The following is a 19,981-nucleotide window of genomic DNA, read 5'->3' on the forward strand; positions in this document are numbered from 1 at the left end:
TAGAATAAAACATTTTTTTCCTCAGATGCACATTTGGAATAGATTTCTGTTGTGAGGTTCAGAGACTTTGTATTGCATTTCACCAAAGAATATTATTCATATTGTGAACCATATTCTTTCTTTCCATTGATATACACTTCTCATCAGATGTATTTTGGATCAGTGATGTCTTGCTTTGATTCCTATACTAGTTTTGGATTGATGCCAATTCAAATGGTTGTGGTTTGGCCTACATCTGTGTCCCAGTGCTGGTTCTGGAAGATGGAGACAAAGACCTTGTAGGGATTTATGACCTAATACTATCAATTTCTTTTTGGTATGGAAATAGTACTGAGAGACAGAACCTGGGAGCTAAAATTTAATGTATGGTTGATACTGGGCAAGTGTGGAAGAAAGGTTCTCTATCCTACACCAGTTAACAAGCAAAGTTAGCATACGTCTTTAAAGAGCCAAAGTAGTATTCTAATCTCTGTGATATGTCCAAATCCAGTTGCACTTTGCCTTCCTTCCCTTTGGCACTGTGCACTTCTCAAATACATGAGTATGTCCTTGATGAGGCATCTGTTTATGTGGTACAGTAAAATACGAGTAAGTGTGTGATTCCTAATGCCTTCAGTGGAACAACTTGCCTCCTTAAAGTTATGTACATATAGATATAAAGTAGTTTACAAGATTAATTTATTTTCCTCAACAGACTTACTGCTTTTCATGGTCACTTTTATCCACTATCAGCCAATTAGCTGATTTCATTCTTAAAGGCTTTTCTTCCACATATAAAAGGTATACAGATTATGATCCTTCAGGGTTTCTAAAGATGTCATAGTTACTTCAAATGAATAAATAAATAAATAAATAAATTGGCATGTGAAGAAGAATAAAGAAAGTTTCATTGGGTACTCCATTTTATTTTGGTAAAATCTCTCAGGATCAAGGTCTGTTAAAATCCCAGGTTTTAACCTCAACAATTTGAAGTCAGTCTGTCACTGGTATTATCTGTATATAACATTGTGCTTCTAAGCTTATCAACATCCAGAAATATTGCTGATATGTATTTTATTGGTGGGATTTTAATATTGGTTTTAGATATGAATTCTTGCAGATTATATAAAGAAATAATTCACGTTACTTTCTTATCTTTTAAGAAAAATTCTCTTCCATACTTCAATTCATTCTTTCATTCTTTCAACATTCCCTAGCAAAACCTTAAAAACTGAGGTGAAGTCCAGAGACTTAAACCAGCCTTAAGCTGCCAGATGTCTGTTTTTCTGTTTATATCAGTCAGAGAAAAAAATGAGGATTAACAGAAAACTTGCCAAAATTCTATAAATATTTACTAAGCTTTAAAGATATTCTCAACATATTCTTCCCAGCAATAAGACCATCACACTTATACATGTGAAATGACATTGATTTTTCCAATAGCCATCTATGTAGTCAGTTGTTCAGCTTTTAAAAGGCTGGTTTTGTGTTGAAACAGGTCTGTGAAAAGTTAATGTGTAATGTTTCACTGAATCACTGAATAGCTGAGGTTAGCAGGCATCTCTGGGGATTATCTGATTTACGCCTTAAGGAAGGTGACCCTTGGCTAGTTGGCCAGGAAGATCTCTAAGGCAGGAGGCTTCACAACCTCCCTGGGTGACTTGCACTTGTGCTTGGTCACCCTCCCAGTACAAAAGTGTTTCCTGGTGGTCAGAGGGAGCCTGCTTTGTTTCAGTTTGTGGTCATCGCTTCTGCTTCTTTCACTGGTCACCACTGAAAAGATCCTGGTTCTGTCCTCTTTGTCTTGTGTTCAAATTGACGCTTTCTAGAACTTCTAGGTTCCCAGTTTTCTGAGATATGTCAGAAAATTGGATTACATGATGTTGGAAAGTAAATAGAGCATTCCATTTTACCATGAATTTTAATATAACTGAACAGAAAAAAATGCTAAAACTAAGCTTTTAAGAAAATATTTAGCAGCAAATAAGCAAATATCTCTAAGTAAAGTAAATGAAGATTACTAGCAAGTTTGTGGTTGTGCTATTATAATTATTTTAAATGATTGCTTTCATCTCTATTGTTAAAGAAACATTTAGACAGAATTTTTAATCAACATTTTAAACAAAATGACAACAAAGAGGTTGCTGAGAAGGTGGGTAATTCATTGTGTAACAGCCGTGAGATTTCAGATCTAATTGCAGATAATCACCTTCATAAAGAAAACCTCTGTACACAGTGCATAATTTCAGGGGTTTTTAGTTCATTATGCATTTTTATAATTTATATATTTTATGTAACTTTTATTTCCAAAGGTACTTTTAGTTTGTCATTATTAACATAGTTGTGATACATTAACACACATTGTAGGTGTGCAAATTGAATCAATTTCTGGATTTTTGTTCTATAATCAAAGATCTTGTCAAATTTAAGACTTTCTTATCTATGTTTCACAAGCTTTATATTCTTAGCCATCGTTTTATCATAAAGCATAATTATAATATCATTTTCTTATCCTTATGCTGATCATTTTACTGAAAGAATATCTTATTCTATTCCAAAGAGATTTTTTTTTCTCAGACAAGTTCTATATAAATTAAAGATAACTGTATTCACAATGGAAATATCTGTCTGCAACAGATTTGCTCTCTCCATGCCTCTCAGTCTACAAGTATCTATTTTTACTGAACAAAAGATATTTCAATTTTGTCAATGTAACTGAAAAAATGCAACTATTTGAGAGTTGAACACTATTTTACAGTTTCTTGATAAGATTTGAATTACTGAACTAGTCACAGGGTTGATAAAGAAACACCTACATAAATTTTTGCTTGTGAGAAAGGTTTTCCTTATGGAACAGAAGTGCATATACACACAGAGAAAGCATCCAAGCCATCTGCCCTTGGAGTCATTATGTTTTTAGCTGAATTATAATACTGGAGAATTACTGCAGGTTTAGTTTCAGTTTGTGTTCATTGAAGAGCTTCACTCCACTTCAGAGCCATTTAAAAACTAGTTTCAGGCTGGTTTGAACTGGGCTTTAGCAGTTTTTAATTTTCAACATGATCCTTTGATTGCAGCAGGTAACACCTGAATTGCTTTGTGCGTTTACCTCAAAGCAGCAGCAACTGTGGCACTGCTATAGGTCCCAGGCACTCTGCCCAAGTCATAACCTCCATCACAGCTCCCAGGTATTCATTCTCTTTCTATTTCCCAACTCTTCAGAAAATATAGCTTCAGAATCTGGATGTGGCAGGCAAGCTATTGTAATAGCCAGGTTTATTTTTTAGATGCTGATAATTTAGTGACCTGGAAATTATACCCTTCCTATTAAATTTGTATCCTGGACGTTTCAGGGAGAACTAGATGCCTTCATCTCTCAGGACACACCAGTATCTTACAGAAAGCCTCGGATTAGTTCCACAGCGAGAAGAATTCAATTTTTCATAAATGATAAAGTTAGTTGCATTCTGGAAAACATATTCCCATCTATATAAGAATTCTCAGTAAATCAAAATCAAAAAAAGTGACATATACATAGAATCAAAAGTTTCCATTTTCCTTAGCCTCTAGAAATAAGCTTCTAAAAAAAAAGCAAACTCCAAGCAGAAACTACAAAAAATTTTTCATGGAAAAAATTGTAAGTACATGGAGCATCCTCGTGGGCATTTCTATTAAAGCAAAATCACTGAAGCCATCCAAAAAACAATTACATTGAATGGCTCCCTCGGGGAGACTGGAGCTCTGAATGGGAATAAGTTCCTGAAGGATGAAAAAGCTTCAGTCCCTCAGCTTCATTTTGCATATTGTAGTTAAAAGTTAGTGTTTTGCGTTATCAAAATACAGGCTACTTATGACAAGGTCAGTTAATGAAAGTCAGCTGCAGATAGATCACCATGGCCTGACAGGCCTAGGTTGCTCTAAAGAAAGGCAGACAGACAGACAGAGACCTCTAGCCTAAGCATACAGTATTTCTTTGGAGAAATTCTTTAGTCCTGGGTTGTCTTGGAGTTTCTGATCCCAGGCAAGCTAAACAGATAGTACTGTTACAGAATGGAGCCAATCACTTCTTTCCTGTTGTCTACGTATCACACACAGGGAGTTTTGCAAATCCACTTTGTCTCAGTTGCTGGCTAGAATGCTTCCAAAATCAAGTAAAATCACAGATTAGCCTCAGAAGTGAAAGGAAATCAGCACTACAGCAGTGGTGAATAATGGGAAATGATCTGAGAATCTCAGTACTGCCAAAATTATCTTTAGGAATAACTAACCAGTTGTGCAAGCCTTTCAGATACTTCAGGTACCTTCTTCAGATACTGCTGATAAAATACAGATTAATGTATAAAAACTGCTGGTGAAATATAGATTAATGTTAATAATAATAATAATAATAATAATAATGAATTTTGATAATCAGAATATATCATCCTGCCAAAGTATGCCAACAATGAGCACCAACATCAAAAATTTAAATGGTACAAACAGTACATGCTTCATTTGAAGTTCCTCTACAACTTCTTATAGGCTGTATTTTCTAGAACAGATTCTATGGAGTTATGTGCTTTGGTCAGCTTCTGAGCATGCACACTGGGGACTTGTTGCCAGACCAAAACATTTTGAAGTGGTGATGGAGACCCTTTTACAGAATGCAAGAACGAGCTTCTGATATCTCTAAACTCTTCTTCTCTTGGAAGTCTCTGAGGGCTGATTTGCACATGCTGATTTATCTTGATCCTTACATACAGGGAAGTACCTGCCTGAAATTTTTCAGCTCCATATGGATCAACTTCTGCTTATGTCCTGGGCCTATATTAGTGTCAGTACTGTCATTTGCTAAAAGTTTGTAAGTAAGGAGTAGAACTATAGTAGAAAAAAAGTTGCTATTTTATTGTGATTAAAATATTCATCAGGTTCAGCAGTATTTTAAATAAAATATGGAAATTACCATGTACAAAATCCTAACAGCCAGCAATTCTTTGTAGGATATTCTAATTATTTCACAGAATGTTGGATAATTTGTTTTATCTTACTGCAGGACACTTTATACCTTTTTTTTTTCCAGGGTAGTACCTCTGCAGATTCATTTAATTTTTAAGCGAAGACCTGGCTTACTGAATACTTTGATCTCTTTGCATGTCAGCACATTTCTAGTTGCATTTTATATTGGAATAGCAACGAGGGATACCTGTTATGTCAGTCAACCTACATTTTTATATTTTTCACTTTCTTTATGAAACCCTGACTCAGTCTAGCCAATGTAAAATTTGCCACCCTGGATGTGTATTACAAAGCTGATTGTGTCCAAATTCAGCTTTCAGTGGAAAACAGATAAGACTGAAGACATTGCTGAACCCTGATAATGACTTGTTACCAGTCTCTTCAATTTAGTGTCTACAAGTAATTGTGAGTTGATTTATTATAAAATTAACTTCATAAACTCCCCTGTGAGGTTAGAGGGGCTTATCTATTGGAAATTTCATTATCCCAATGTAAGAAAACTCATGATCTACCTGGTACTGTCACTTTTCCTGATAAAGAGTAACATCTACATCCTGAGTCAGGATGTGCTGCAAGTCCCACATTATGCAAATATTTTTCAGATGACTCGTGTGGTTTCCCCACACCAGAGAGCTGTGAGTCTCATTTGCATCAGTAGCACACCAGCCCTTTGGCCCTGGCAGCTGGTAGCTCAACTCCACTGTACCAGGCAGGAAAGCTGACATTGCACTTTTGCTCTCCAGAAAAGATCCTGCTTTGATCCCTGACTCTGTGTCTATGGGAAATTCACCCACGTGGGAAATAGTTGCAGTGATGTTTTCCTGCCACAAAAAACATTCTGCTGTCATTAGTGCTGCTTAGGGAAAACCTGGCTTTCAAGCAAAACCTCATCAAACACAGGTTGTGAGCTGTGTCAGGTGTCCTGGTGCTAAGAGGTAGGATGCAGTAGGATGCAGTGATGGAAAAAGTGCCAGCACCTGCATCAGCAATGCTACCTCCCTCAAATGGGCACACAGGGCTGTCTGCATGCAAACAGCTGTCCCTCCTTGTTCTTTAAAGGAAAGCATGATGTATTTTAATGAAAGTTATTACAAGGGGATCATGAGCATGATTCCTTCAAGAAAAAAGACATGGAGGAAGTCATAGGACTTTAAGTATGTGTAGCTCTGCTCTGTGTGTAGAACAAGGAGAAAGCATGGTGTGATTATTTTTCATGAGCATATTATCTATACTATCTCATTTCTGGTTTTGTGCAAAGCAATATACATAATTATAAAATTCCCTGAGTTAATCAGACTTTCTAAAAAAACAAGTGGTTCATTTCTTTCACCTGTAATGTTTATGGTGTTGCCAGTGCTGTTGTTTCTCACTTTTCTAGTTTTATGTGTGGCCTGTCTCTTGAAGTAATAGCTCATTTTTCTTAAGTGAAACAACAGGTTCTGAAGCACAGACATTTGAAACTATCTCTGGAACACACTTTCAGGCATCTATCCTCAACTTTCAGTGTTTTAGACAGTTATTTATAAAGTACCCTCAGTCTGGCATCTGAAATAATCACATTATTGTTATTATATCTTGTAAATTGTGTGTTCCATAGCTGTCATTCAGTGAAGAATATCCTGAATTTTGTATAAAACTAATCTTTCTGTCATTCCTTGTTCAGTGTCACACTACAAACAATGACAAAGGATGGAAGATCTCACAGGAAATGATAACCTCTATATCAAAATGATTGCAACTCCTTCTGTATTTTCAGGTAAGTGTATGAACCATAGAAATGAAGAAATAAATAACATATTTATTTCAGAAGTGTTTAGCACTTGTGATGAAAAACTATGTGGAGCTTGGACAGAATATATGGATACAGTTATATTTACTACTCTGTATCCTCCCAGAATTATGCACCTAGTAAGAACTGGATTTCTGATTTGAAAAGAGTAGACAAGTAATATTGAGGTACTCTTTACAGCCCGTAATATGTGAGATGTAAAAAAATTGATAGCTAAATAAAAGTATTGATAGGTTCATCTCTGATTGACTATTTTAATTATTTAATTTTTACTCTTCTTGTAACAGGCAAGTTCTCAAAAAATCTTATGCCTCTCCAACATTCATTTTCACTCCCTCTTTTTTTTTTTATTTTATTAAAATGCCTTCCAGAAAATACCATTCTAATCCAATTGATAAAATTTTCTAAGAGAACAGCCACTGAGGAAGACTTCCATCTGCAGCCTATGGAAACTGTCTTTAGATGTGGATGCTTATTCTGTTCCTCAAAAGAAAGAAATCAGTTGTCTGGAGTTGTGTTACCTTCTTCAAGCAGTTTTCACCCCCTTATTCCTCATATTGCTCCTTTTCTTGACATTTATTTACTCTATTGATATGTCTTCTTCCATAATACCAAAGGCAATACTTGAAAAAAAAACTCTAATTTGAGTAAAATAAAACTACTAGAAGCTGTATTGGAGAAAGATTTTGACCAGTCATAAATCAAACCATATCTGTTGAAAAGTTCATCAAACTCTCAGGCAAGATTAGGAAAAATAAAACTTGTAAGTTAAATAAATATAGTTTATTTTATTAAAGGTAATACTTGTTCAATATTGGTGTGATAGTGATCACAAAGACAGTAAAAACACTGCAGCCAATTTGGGGAGTACAGTAGGCTTCCAGAAACAGAGCAAATGATGTATCAGGTAAACAGGAAGCAAAAAAGGCTTTCAAACTACCACTGTATATAGCACTTTTTAATAACATCAATCTTGCAGAATTTTTTTCAGAATAATGTTTAACTTTGGCTTGTCACTTATTCAAAGAACATCAAAGACACCTGTGCATGAAGCAGGATGTGATACCAGCCATGCAATTTATATTTTCTTTCCTCTGAGAGGAGGAGGAAGTTAGTGCACTTGCAGTGTTCAACATATTGGTGACCTGGAAATTTAAAAGTGAAGTAAAAAAAAAAAAAATCAATTTTACAGAGAAATTTTCCCTTTATTTTTGAAAATGTCATCTGGTTCCTTCTCAGACTAGGTCATGATGGACCAGGAAATCTCCAAAGTTTTTCTGAAATCCTGGCACTGAATTAGTCATTGACAAAAGAAAATGAGCTAATTCATTGGTGGAAAGACAGATGCTGTCTTATTTGTGATGTTGCAACTTTTGATCACAGCTTACACCTTGTGAAAAAAATGTTAACATACTTGTATTTGCAGGTCTTTGCAGAAGTTTTGCCTATTCCTTGGGCATCCTCATAATATTTGCTTGAATTTTAAAGAAAAATGAGTCTGTTTCATTATTTACTACCTTCTCCAACATGAACTCTGATGGCTTCCATTCATTATTTTGTCAAGTTTTCTCACTGCAGTTTTGTGGATGAAAGATGAACACCCACTCTGGGATGGAGTGTGCCCTTTACCAAGGTCAGTGTCTGGAGCTGGTACAGTCCTTCAACACTTTTCAGTACTTTGACTCTGTCACTGTTCTTTTTTTCTTTCATTTCCATACTCCTCTGCATGTCATATTACTCCACTTCTTCCAGGAGACAAGGTATTTGTACAATACAAAAGGTATTTGTACAATACAAACAAGAGCTTGTCATTAAGGACACTGTGCATCTTACTGTACTTCCAGCATTGTTTCAGCATTTGGGACAATGCTGTTTTCTCTTCCCTGCTGCTGTACCACATAAAATAATAAGTTCCTGGTATTTAATGACCTGCTGTCACACTATAATGTCAAATGAAAAAAAAAATATTGTTCTCCATTATTTTAGTATTTCAATGTGACAGAGGAATTTACAGTTATCAAAATATATGAAATGTGCAGAGACTTCTACAGTAACCTTTTAAGACAACCTGAAAATCTTCATAAGAATCTGCTGAAACAAGCTAAGCACACTCCTCATTTGTACTTCATTTACTGATAAAACTTTTAATATTTCATTGGTATTAATAATTCATTGGTAAGTTTTCCAATTTCCTTTAAGTTATTGTAACCAAAATGTTTCCAGATGAATTTGTCTTTCATGTCAGCCAGCTTATTTTCATCGCACAGATGCAACAGAATTTTTCCACCAAAACGTTTCAGTTCTCATGATCTTACTAGTAAATTTAAGGTAAGAAAGAAGCTAAATTTTAAGCTAAGTAGGAGGCAATATAATATACATATATTCAGAGTATAGGATGCAGTCCACAGATAAGATCTGTTCCCTTTTGTATTTGCTGTAACCTATTAATAACAATAATTTACTTGCCAGGAAGCAGAATAAGTATTAGTGATATACATACTTTACTCTCCTATTAGCTACTGAAATTTCAGGAGAAAGTCTGAAAGAAATGACTTCTTGCTGAGAAAAAGACCTTTTCCCATTTGGACTGCAAGAGGTAATAATCCACAGCAAATGAAACACGCATGTCAAATGGTGTTTTCTGGATGCAAACAATTGCAGTATCACAAGAGCTAAAGATGCCATTACATTAGATACTATCAAAACTGGGAAAAGTAATGTATCTCTCTTCTGACATTGAATTTTGCTCTTCAAAATTCAACCAGAACATGTAATTTCCTGTTATGCCACATGGCACGTAAGTTAATTGAAAGCGTAACAAGCTATCATTTTATTTCATGGCTGATGTGAAGGTGAAATATACTGGATCATTTATGCACATTTTCAAAACAAAGCCTTCTGCTCCCTACACAATTTTATGTCTTCTGACTTCACAGTCTGCCTTGAAGTAGATGCATAAATTAATAAGTTGTCTTCCAATAAAATAGATTTACAAACTGTATCTCTTAGTAATGCTTCACCTTATTTTTTCTTGTTTAGTAATAAAAATTATCTATTAATTGGAAGAGATGTAATGTTATTAGTTAAAAACCCTTTTGTGGAAATTTTTATTTGAGCCTTTCTGGAAAAGGAAATTTTAGATGCCGTGGGTCATTACTCTTTCTATAGAACAGTTAAAGTATTGTCTGTTCTGTTGGATTCCTGGTTCATTGACCTGATACATAGAGTCATTCAGATCTCATTGTATCTATCTTGCAGTCACAAAATAACATTAAGGACTCGTTTCTGCTGTCAGTAAAAATAAATTGTGCGCCCTGATGGAATTGCTTCAGCATAATCACACACAAATTATCAGTAATAGCAATTGAATAGCCTGCTTCTCCATGAGCAGAACTAAACCCTAACTTTGTAGAAAAAAAACCATTTTATAATTATAGATGGAAAAAATTACTATACCTATGCCAAAGTTTAGTTATTAAACTTCAAGATCTCAGCTACTGAATGACTGTGCAATCTGAGTGGTGGTTATGTGCAGTTTTCTGTGCATTTTCTCAAACTGCACATAACCACCCTATTGAAGGAAAACCTGTAGACCAGTGCTGTTCTGTTATTCATACTGTGTGCTCATTTATCTGTTTATTTACATTAATGCCAGTGGGACTTAGAGCCTTAATATCCTCCATGTTTCAGAGAGAATTACACAGAAATGTACACACTAATTTACACTCCATTTTCAACCTACTATTTAACCAAAAGAAAATGTATAGTTGATCCTTGCAAATCTGTTCACAATAACATTTTCTTCAGACTACTGTGAAGCTGGAAGATATTTATATATCATATACTAATCTTTATGTATATGTAACATATGTTTATGTGTATACGAAATGTGCTTTAAAGGCAGTTCCCATGTACTGCTTTTTCAAATGCATAGGGTTATGCTTAAGTTAATAGGTATAGATATTTCAAAGTATCTGAAACTTTTTTTATTGTGTATTGAAAATTAAACTTTTCAAAGACTTCTTGAAAAGAAACTGTCAAAATATTGCTTTTCAGATAAAACAGATTTTCTTTCTCTTTTAGCAAACCCATCCTAGGCATGAAAATCTTTCTTGTCAAAAATTGATCTAATCAATCTATTTCCACAAGAAAACTTCAATTTTATGAGATATTGTCTAACAAAATAGAACTAAAACTGTTTTATTATTTTTTGCAGGTTTCACTGCATTATCTGCATCATCTACACGCATTTAAGTAAGCATGTTAGTTTAAAGTTTTTGCTTTGATGTGCTTGTGGCATAGTCACTAGAGGAAGTTTCACACAAAATATCACTCATACCAAGCCCACAATGCCATATAAACCAAAGCAATCATCAGATAATTCTTCAAATGTGCAATTTCTGGGGAAAACTATGTTTTATCAAATACTTTGAAAATGGACACTCATTGTCATACAGTTGCCAGATACACTGAGGTTTAAATACTGGCATTTCAATAGAAAGAGATTCAGTTTCAGATACTTCAACTTTCATTCATGTAATTGAGGACTCACCACAGCTCCCTTAAGATATGTTATAAAAATACATCTGCTGTGAGGATAAAATCACAAGGAGCCATCCAGGCTAAGTCAGGAGACATAACATTTAATAATGAGCTGCATGTGAGGACCCATTGACTTGATGAACGGTAGGTAAATTGTATGGAGCAAAAAAGTCTTACAGAACATCCATCACAGGTGCAGTAACACAGGGGACAGTCACTATCTGTATTTTTTTAATTATTTGGAGGGGTTCATTAACACAATAGATATAAATGTGATTTCCTCTTTCTCTTTGCATAGTTGTTTCTAACCTCACACAATGATGGGAATTAGAAGATGTGAAGAAGATTAGATTGTAGATTGGCATTTATTTCTTTGATTTGTAAGTTTTATAAGGCAATAGTACATATATTCACTAGGCTACTGCTTTCCAAATTCTCCATTGATTTCTCTTCTGTTATTTCAAAGTCACCTTTATTGAGATATGCATCTGCTACATTCTCCTGTCAGAGACAGGATACTAGGCTGAATAGACTTTCAGCTTAATCCAGTCTAGCTGTCATAAAGTCTTACAGACTGTAAGTTCCAGAAATGAAAAGGATCAAAATTATTAGTGGAGACTCAAAAATATAATACAATCATACAAAATAATTACTATCAGGACTCCTTTACTTTACAAACATATAAAATGAACTTACTTTGAGGGTAAGAAGAGGGGAAAAAATCCTTCCATTAGAAAATATAGTCACAAAGCTTTGAACAAATAAATTCACACACTGCAGAGTACGCACACACACGCATGCAGGCAGGCATGCACGTATGTACACACACAGGTGCACACATACACGCACACACACACACATGCTTAGAGTTTACACTGCATTCTTCTGATGCCATGATTATTATTTTATTTGTACACCCACCTTTACTGCACATTCTAAACAAACAATAGACAACAGTGTAAGGACTTTTTTTGCTTAAAACTGCAACAAAACAAGTCTCAACATTTGCAAAACATTCCTTTATTATTAGAAATAAATTATTTTGTATAAAAATTAGCATGCATTGACCATTGCATTTATTTTAGCATAACCCAGGACTTAATTCAGTCAGCCGTCACAAGAAACAAACTCATCTTCTTTTACGAGTTGAACAATGTAGGACAGGAAAGGAAATTGTCACAATCACAAAAAAGTACTTACAAATATAACATCAGACATGATTTATTTCAACAGCATTTTTTTCACAAGCTAACATTTGTTTTCCTTTTGTGATTTGCTTCCATTTGTGATTTGCTTCCTTTTGTGAGTGAACAGTTCAGAAGCTTGACACTCTATGTTATAAAACTGGACTTTTCCTTCCCCTGTCTCTTTTTGCATTTTGCTTTTGTTTAATTCTTGTTCTTTAGGAGACTGGCTATTGATTTGAATGTAGACTACTGATATTTTCAAGACTGAATTCTGGTGGTGGTAAAGTCTATGTTTGCAAGATCCAGTCCTGCAGATCTTCCAGTGAATTTCATCCCTGCTCAGTTTGCCTGATTGCTGTAACTGACATAAGTTGTCTTGGTAGAGGAGGCTGTAAATCAAAAGAAAAAGAAACAAACCAAAAACAAACAACAACAACAACAACCAAAAAAACAAAAAAAAAACAAAAAAACAAACAAAAAAAACAAAGTTCAGGATTTTTAGAAGCAAGAGAGGAGAAAAAAAATCGTATTTAGCATTTGAATTCAGACAAAGTCCTGCTATATTTTCAAACAATATGGTCCATGTCCATGGAATAAAGAATGTTGAAGGATGTATGTAAGCAGTATATAAACTGGATCTCAATTTCTGTGTTCATGGCAATTTATTTTTTCTAAGATTTGGAAAGCAGACATCAATAGAAAGGAAAAATGATGAGTGGTTTCAGCATACACACAACAGAATTTCAACGCCTGGTATTATTTTGTCTGAATTCCATATAAAAATGTTTTACTTTAGAGACTGGATTTTTCTTTCTCTTCTACTGTTTGAAGACAACATTGCAGTCAGTGGTGGTTTGCCCATCCAAAATCAGACTTCTGCTCCTTGAAAGGAGCAAAGCCTAACCCTTTCCAAATTAGAGAAACTGAGCAGATAGTCCCTACAGAACATATTATCTGGAGAAAATTATGGTCTCCTTATGTTGATGGTAAGCTGATCATGTATGTCTTCTTTTGATCAAAGCTGATACTCCTTGTTCAGAAAGAGGCAATATATTGAGAGAATTAAACAGCTCCACTATTGCAAAACTGAACAACTAGGAATTTTTAAGAAAGTTTGTTTCAGGTTCTAGCCCTTACATCCTTGCTATTAAGAAATATAAAAAAATATGCTATAAAAATATGACTCAAGTCATATCACTCAAGGTTAATTAATGGTTGGAGGAGAAAAGTGATTACATTAGGTCTCATAGTTAGTTCTCTAATTTTAAATCAGTTGGGTACGTGGAAAATCAGGCTGATAGGCGACTGAGTCTCTTATTTCTCTATAATAAGGTCTATGTTACGCTGCATAAAGAGGAATTTGACTTTCTAAATATGTTTTATATTTCGTCTGCTACAGACATGTTCTGCTTATGATAGTGAAGATTGCAGCCAACAAGATGAAAATAACAGGATGGCAAAAAAAGTTTCCTGGTCTATAGATTCAAATTTATTATTCAAATTCTATTTCCATACCTTTCTTCAATTTGTTTCTTTTTTCTATATAGAGTCTGGTGAGAACAGCTGAGATAGATAGGAAAAGCATTCTTCATGCAAACTCCTAAATTCAGCCCAACAGTCTGATGATTTGTGAAGAACAGACTACAGAAACTGGGCAATGACAGTTTCTCTCTTCTGTATCATAGATTAAACTAAATAAAGGATCACTAAAATGGATGCAAATTAATAGTGGTTAGTATAACTAAGTTTACTACTTGTTTTTTGTCATGTTTTCTTAGATTTGCTGAGCAATTTAAATCTAATACTGCATCTGCCATTTTTTAAGACACAACAGAACCAGACTATTTAATTCACATGTTACTATAATCCTTTTTCCTAATAATATATTTATAAGTATGAATAATCAAAGAAAAGCTGAAAACTGTAATTTTTCTTACTTTCACTTGCACAGGTAGTTCCAGTACTTTGTGTCTAGAAAAAGCTAATTCATGAAAGGACTGCTTTTGGCACACAAAGCAAGTCTTTCTCTTAGCTGATCACAATATTAGAGCACCAACATGAAATAGTTTTATTTGCATGTATTGGGAAACTTGAAGCAAGTATAGCCTAATTTACATCTTTCACATCTTTCAAATGGGATGTACTGCTCCCGTCTGAACTCTCTCATGCTCCCACAGCTGGATTTCTGAGAGGATTCTATTTTTTCTTTTGGCCTGCTGAGTTCCTACTCAAAATAATGCGGGACTGATGAAATGGCACCAGGATCTTCAAGCATAGAAGGATTTTTTTCCCCCAGTTAATAAATAACAGATAAATGCTCATCTGCAAACTCTGCACACTTGGGAACAAAAGGATAGAAAGATCAGAGCTTATTTTTTTCTCTTTCCCTGAAAGTAGGGTCAGATACATAATCAGGTTAAGTTAGATTACCACATTGTCCTGTATGAGTTGAGTTCTGTGATAAGTTTACATGTGCATGTTTTTAGCCCACAGCAATGTAACATAATCAGATTTATCACAACTCAGTAAGCTAAATTATGTGAGGACATTTGCAAGAATACAATACAAAATACAAAAATACTAGCTAACACACCTCAGCTGATATAATTTGTTAAATTACTGTAACTTTGTTGTGTATCTGAGAATTAAACAGTTTTGATAGAATTAATCTAGAGTTGATTAAGAAACCAAAATTATCCAGTTGAGTTCTGAGTGTTATTACTTAAAAAAATTATAACACAGGTATTTAATGTAGACAGTGGTTTGAAATATATTAAAACTAACCTCATCTCCAAAGAGTGTTTGTGGTTTTTTACTTTATAAATATTGAATGTGTCTTTTTAGCTCTGTGGAATAAGTCTTGAGTTCATGTTTGGGGACCTGAAAGCTTCAGCAGCTGGTGTCCTGCTTTTTAAGACTGTTAGCATTTCACAATAATAACGTGAACCACATTTGGCAAGCCTAGATGGCCAGAAAAAGTAATGGACTTGTCTCAAAATATTTCTGAGAATAAACACTCTTTTATAGCTCCAGTTGCTACTTTGCTGTTGAAACAAAAAAAGAAGAAAATAAAAGAGCAATGTAGAATGATTATTATGATCTGACCTATATTCATTTAATGTACTTGTCATTGCCTTCTGTAACAACACCTGGATGGTTTTTTTTGTCCCTTTCCCCAGAAACAATTTATTTTTCACTGAATATGGACCTATTCCCACAAATAAACCCATGAACATATTCGTGTGGAAGACAACATAGAATAATGGGTGTTAGATGGAACAGGACAAACTAGATAGAGCAGAGTTGTCTCTGGATGGAAAGCAAAAGGGATTACATGACTATCTCATCCTGTTTCTCACCTAGTTATGAGCACTGCTATCATTTCTAGTGTTTGTGCTTGGTAAAGGGGGGAAACAATTACTGCTCACTTCTGGTATACTAGAAGTAGACTGATATTTTGCAATCAGTTTCATATGCTATCACTGAAAAGAAAGATCTATCTCACATGGAGTTACTGCAAGAAGAAATTTTGTGGTGCTGAAAAGTTGTTACAAGTGACACAGTGAAAAGGACTTATGCTGCATTGTGCACTTAAAATTCACAGGAACTTTCAAATGCTTTGACAATAACTATTTCAGGGAAGAGAGAAACCCATCTTAAGGCCTAGAACTCAATTACATAGGGAGAGCTTTCTGGAGTGCAGATGACTTGACTGAATTTTTGCCTATGAAGCATTATGATGGATGAAAACCTTGTCAGGACATACTCCTAGTGAGCTCAGAATTATATAGGTGTGTTACTGTTAAAGTCATGTTTAGAGCATAGTAAATAAGCATTACCCTGCAGTATTGGACTATTTGAGAAGCAGACTTGCTTCCAGTAGCATCTGTTTCTATGAATTATGCATAGTCATAGTTTAAGAAATATCACTCACAGTATTTCTTAATTAGGTACAGTAGATAAACATCAGATATCCAAGACTTTCTTATTAACACTCTTTCTCACCCCACTGTGAAAACCCTGCTTTATCCTCTCCTTGGAAGTTTATAATTTTTCACACTCAGCAAAATCCATGTCTCTTTTCCTTTTTTCCTTCTGAGTTTTCTGAAGAGTTGCAAAATTACCGAGTCTTTCATATTTCCAATTCTATCTTTTGATCCGCAAATAATTTCTATGCCTTTCTGTTTGTCCTTTGTTACATGAAGCTCTATAAGCCCATAGCTCACTCTAGCAGTTTTACACATTTTGAAGGGTCATGAGTTTTTCCAGTGAAACAGTTTGCACCCAGTATCCTCCATGCATCAGCAAGCATAGTATGCTATAGTATGGTAGAGTTATGGACTACTTTTATATAGTCTTCAATCTGGCAAACTGATAGATTTCAGTAGGGGGTTCATTTTTCAGAAATAAGTACAATAGTTGAATGCAAACTTGGTACTGCCTTGTCTCAATGTGCTTAACCAATACAGTACTACTTAAACACCAATATCATCCAAAAGCAATAAAAATTAAAAATAAAATAAGTTGTTTGCAGTAAAATGACTGATATGCTTAGCTGCCACAGCTGCTGCCCATCTAATGTGACATTGTTTTCTCAGAAGAAAACAATTCTCAATTTCTCTGCACTGGGTATAAGGTCTTTGCTCATAGTTGATTATTATTTTTATTAGGAAGTCCAGTTTATAAAATGGTATGTCATGTGGTGGAATGGGAGCTATAACTTCTGTTTTCTCCTGTACCACAGCAAATTTGAGATGTAGCAAGATTCAAGAACTTTCCTGACATGGGAAAGAATTTTTTTCCCATTAAAAATCTATGATATATCAGAACATATTTTAATTAAGCTTCACACAAATTATCATGATTTTGTACCAGGATGAGTGAGACCAGAACGAAAACCAGGATGGGAAGGACTATGCTGGGAAGTGTTACTCATGAGTTGTGATAAATGAACAATCCAACAAATATGAAGGTAGAAAGGTAAAAAGCATTATTTTCATTTCCATATCTGACTGCAAAATAAAAACAATGCTAGATGTTTTCATTGCAGTTTTTTTTTTAACAGCCTTTGAGTTTTGAATATACAATGATGACCATTAACACACCTCATGAACTGTCAGGACATACCACTGGCACAGCAATGTACAACACACCAAAATAGCACTAGCTAAAACAATTTTTAAAAGATGTGGTGTTTCAAAATCTGCTTGTGCTTTTTTTTTACTAATAGCCTCCTGTGAAAATCAATTTCTTTGAAACAGCTCTAGACATTTCTGCATTCAGCAGTACATGAATTCTGACACATCTCTGGATTCATGCAGAACAAGCAACAAAAATAATTAAGTTTATTATTAAAAGAAAGTGCATTCTTGTGAACGTACATCTATTAAGATGTGCTGCCACTCTTGACCAAGTCTACAGATGACTTACTGTTGGTTTCAAGACTTTCACACAGTTCAGTCTTGACTTCTCCATTTGGTCTGTCGTTTCCTTTCTGTGACAGTTTGCTTTGCATTGTAGCAGCTGTCACCACAGCCTTGAAGCTCCTCTTCCGTTTTTGAACATTCTGCTCCGGATGAAAAATGATAATATAAACCTTGGGCATGTAGAGCATGCCCAGAGACACAGAAGCACTTAAACTCATGGAGATAGTCAGTGTTGTTGTCTGGATGTACATCTGGGGAAGAAAAGAAACAATATAAAAAATCATTGTTGTATTGATTTAATTCAAGAAGGAAAACAAAGTAGCTATCTTAAAAGTATTAGGTGGAAAGAGAGCATCAAAAGGACCCTTGGCTTTGGTTGGTTTTAATTGTAGCTGAGTATGGCTGTTTCCTGTTGGATTCATAACCTTAAGTAAGAGTAGGTGGTAGAAACAACATAATATTCATGAAAATTATTCATTCTCATAAAAGTAACAAAGAATGGGCAGCAAACACATTTTTAGAAAAACGACCAGTATGTCTGGACAAGAAGACAGGAATGACAATAGAGTTAGGCTTGTGTCATCAATTTTAACAGACAGAAGCCTCTACACCAATATGCCACATGGTGATTCAACAGTGTGTGCAGCATGGCTCAACTGACAGCAGCATAATGCAGAATCTAATGGAATCTTTTATATAGTCTGTGAGTTTCAAGCTGGAAAAAAAAAATTAGTTTTCCATAGCGATGCTTGAATATTCCTGATCGTGTTGGGGGGTAGATTTTTTTGTTTGTTTGCTTGTTTTCCATCCTATTTTTGAATTCTAATCACAATGCTCTGTTGGCACACAATAAAGTTATTAATATGTCATGGTCCTAACTAAGAAATCAGAAAATTGAGGAACCATGAAATTATCTCACAGAAGACCTCAGTTCTCTATAGATAGAAAGGAAAAATCTGGCATTTCAGAGCGAGTCTGTCTATTTTTTGTTATCACCTACAAAAAGAAAGCAATTCTGGTATTCCATAATACTATAAAAGAAAATGCCAATAAACACTCCATAAGAACAGCAGACAGAAATTTGTTTGATGAAGTATTTAGCTAATATATTACCAATACTAATTGTAGTTCTGATCAACAGTTATTTTTTCTTAGGAAATTATTTTTTATTAGCCATATTATGAACAAAAAATACTTTACAGTTCTGTGTTAAGTAGGAAATCTCTCAGTAATCCTTGTTATATTGAAAAAGATACTGAAGTAAAACATGCTTAGTGCCTTCACAGATGATTCAGTGACGTTGTCAGGCATGATTTTAAGCACTGGCCAACACTATCACATTAAACTGACGATAAGGTGGTAAGTCTGTCTGCAATGTCAGCTTCAGATCATCATTTTTTATGAAGTGCCCTTGGGTGACTTGGCCCTTGGCAGAAAAGTAGAGATATAATAAACTGTTGTGCACTATTATAGCCAAACAATTTAATGTCTTTCAGCCTACAAAGTTTTTCCATTAGATACTTTCTCCTTAGGGATCACAAATAAACTGTGCTCTCTCATATAAAGCAATCTTAGGTAAGAAAAAAACATGGATTCTGAACGACCTCTGTGTATAATTGCACAGAAATGCAAATACTATGCCAAATACTACCATAAAAAGAAGCATAGCCCAATGTAGTCTTCAAGAAAGCACTAAAAATTCCTGAATATCTGTAAAAAGCTCAACCTGCTTTCAGGGACAGCACCAGCCTGAAAAGACAATCAGGACTGTCTGTTGTGCTGAGGAAAGGTACAGGAGTAACACCTTCCTTCATTTGAATCATACATCAATTCAGTACTTCAGGAAATAATATACTCTTTTCTCACACCAGTGAAATAATTCTATTCCTATCAATCTCCAAAATGACAGTGGTGTGCCTGAAAGCAGAGCTATATTGTGCATGAACATTTCTAATGAAAACATTACATGGTCACACTAATAAGGAAGTTTTTTCAGACTTCCATGGAAGGACCTCTGTGCAGATGCATGTTCACATGCAGACAGCACCAATGCACATGTTTGT

At 34.7% G+C, this 19,981-nt stretch overlaps 1 protein-coding gene across 5 annotated transcripts in view; it reads right to left on the bottom strand.

The window, feature by feature from the left end:
- Positions 1–12,305: 12,305 nt before the first annotated feature.
- GRM8 (glutamate metabotropic receptor 8) overlaps positions 12,306–19,981 on the bottom strand; it is a 315,543-nt gene continuing 307,867 nt past the window's right edge. For 4 of the 5 annotated variants that reach the window (XM_066550668.1, XM_066550665.1, XM_066550669.1 and 1 more), the window contains 2 exons: positions 17,923–18,169; positions 12,306–12,881 (listed from right to left, as the gene is read on the bottom strand). In XM_066550668.1, coding sequence (XP_066406765.1) covers positions 12,832–12,881; positions 17,923–18,169 — 297 coding nt within the window. In that variant the 3' untranslated portion in view covers positions 12,306–12,831. Of the gene's footprint in view, positions 12,882–17,873; positions 18,170–19,981 lie in introns of all 5 variants that reach the window. The other variant, XM_066550670.1, reaches the window with a different exon arrangement.

Source organism: Molothrus aeneus, chromosome 5, assembly GCF_037042795.1.
Source record: "Molothrus aeneus isolate 106 chromosome 5, BPBGC_Maene_1.0, whole genome shotgun sequence".
Lineage (NCBI taxonomy): Eukaryota > Metazoa > Chordata > Aves > Passeriformes > Icteridae > Molothrus > Molothrus aeneus.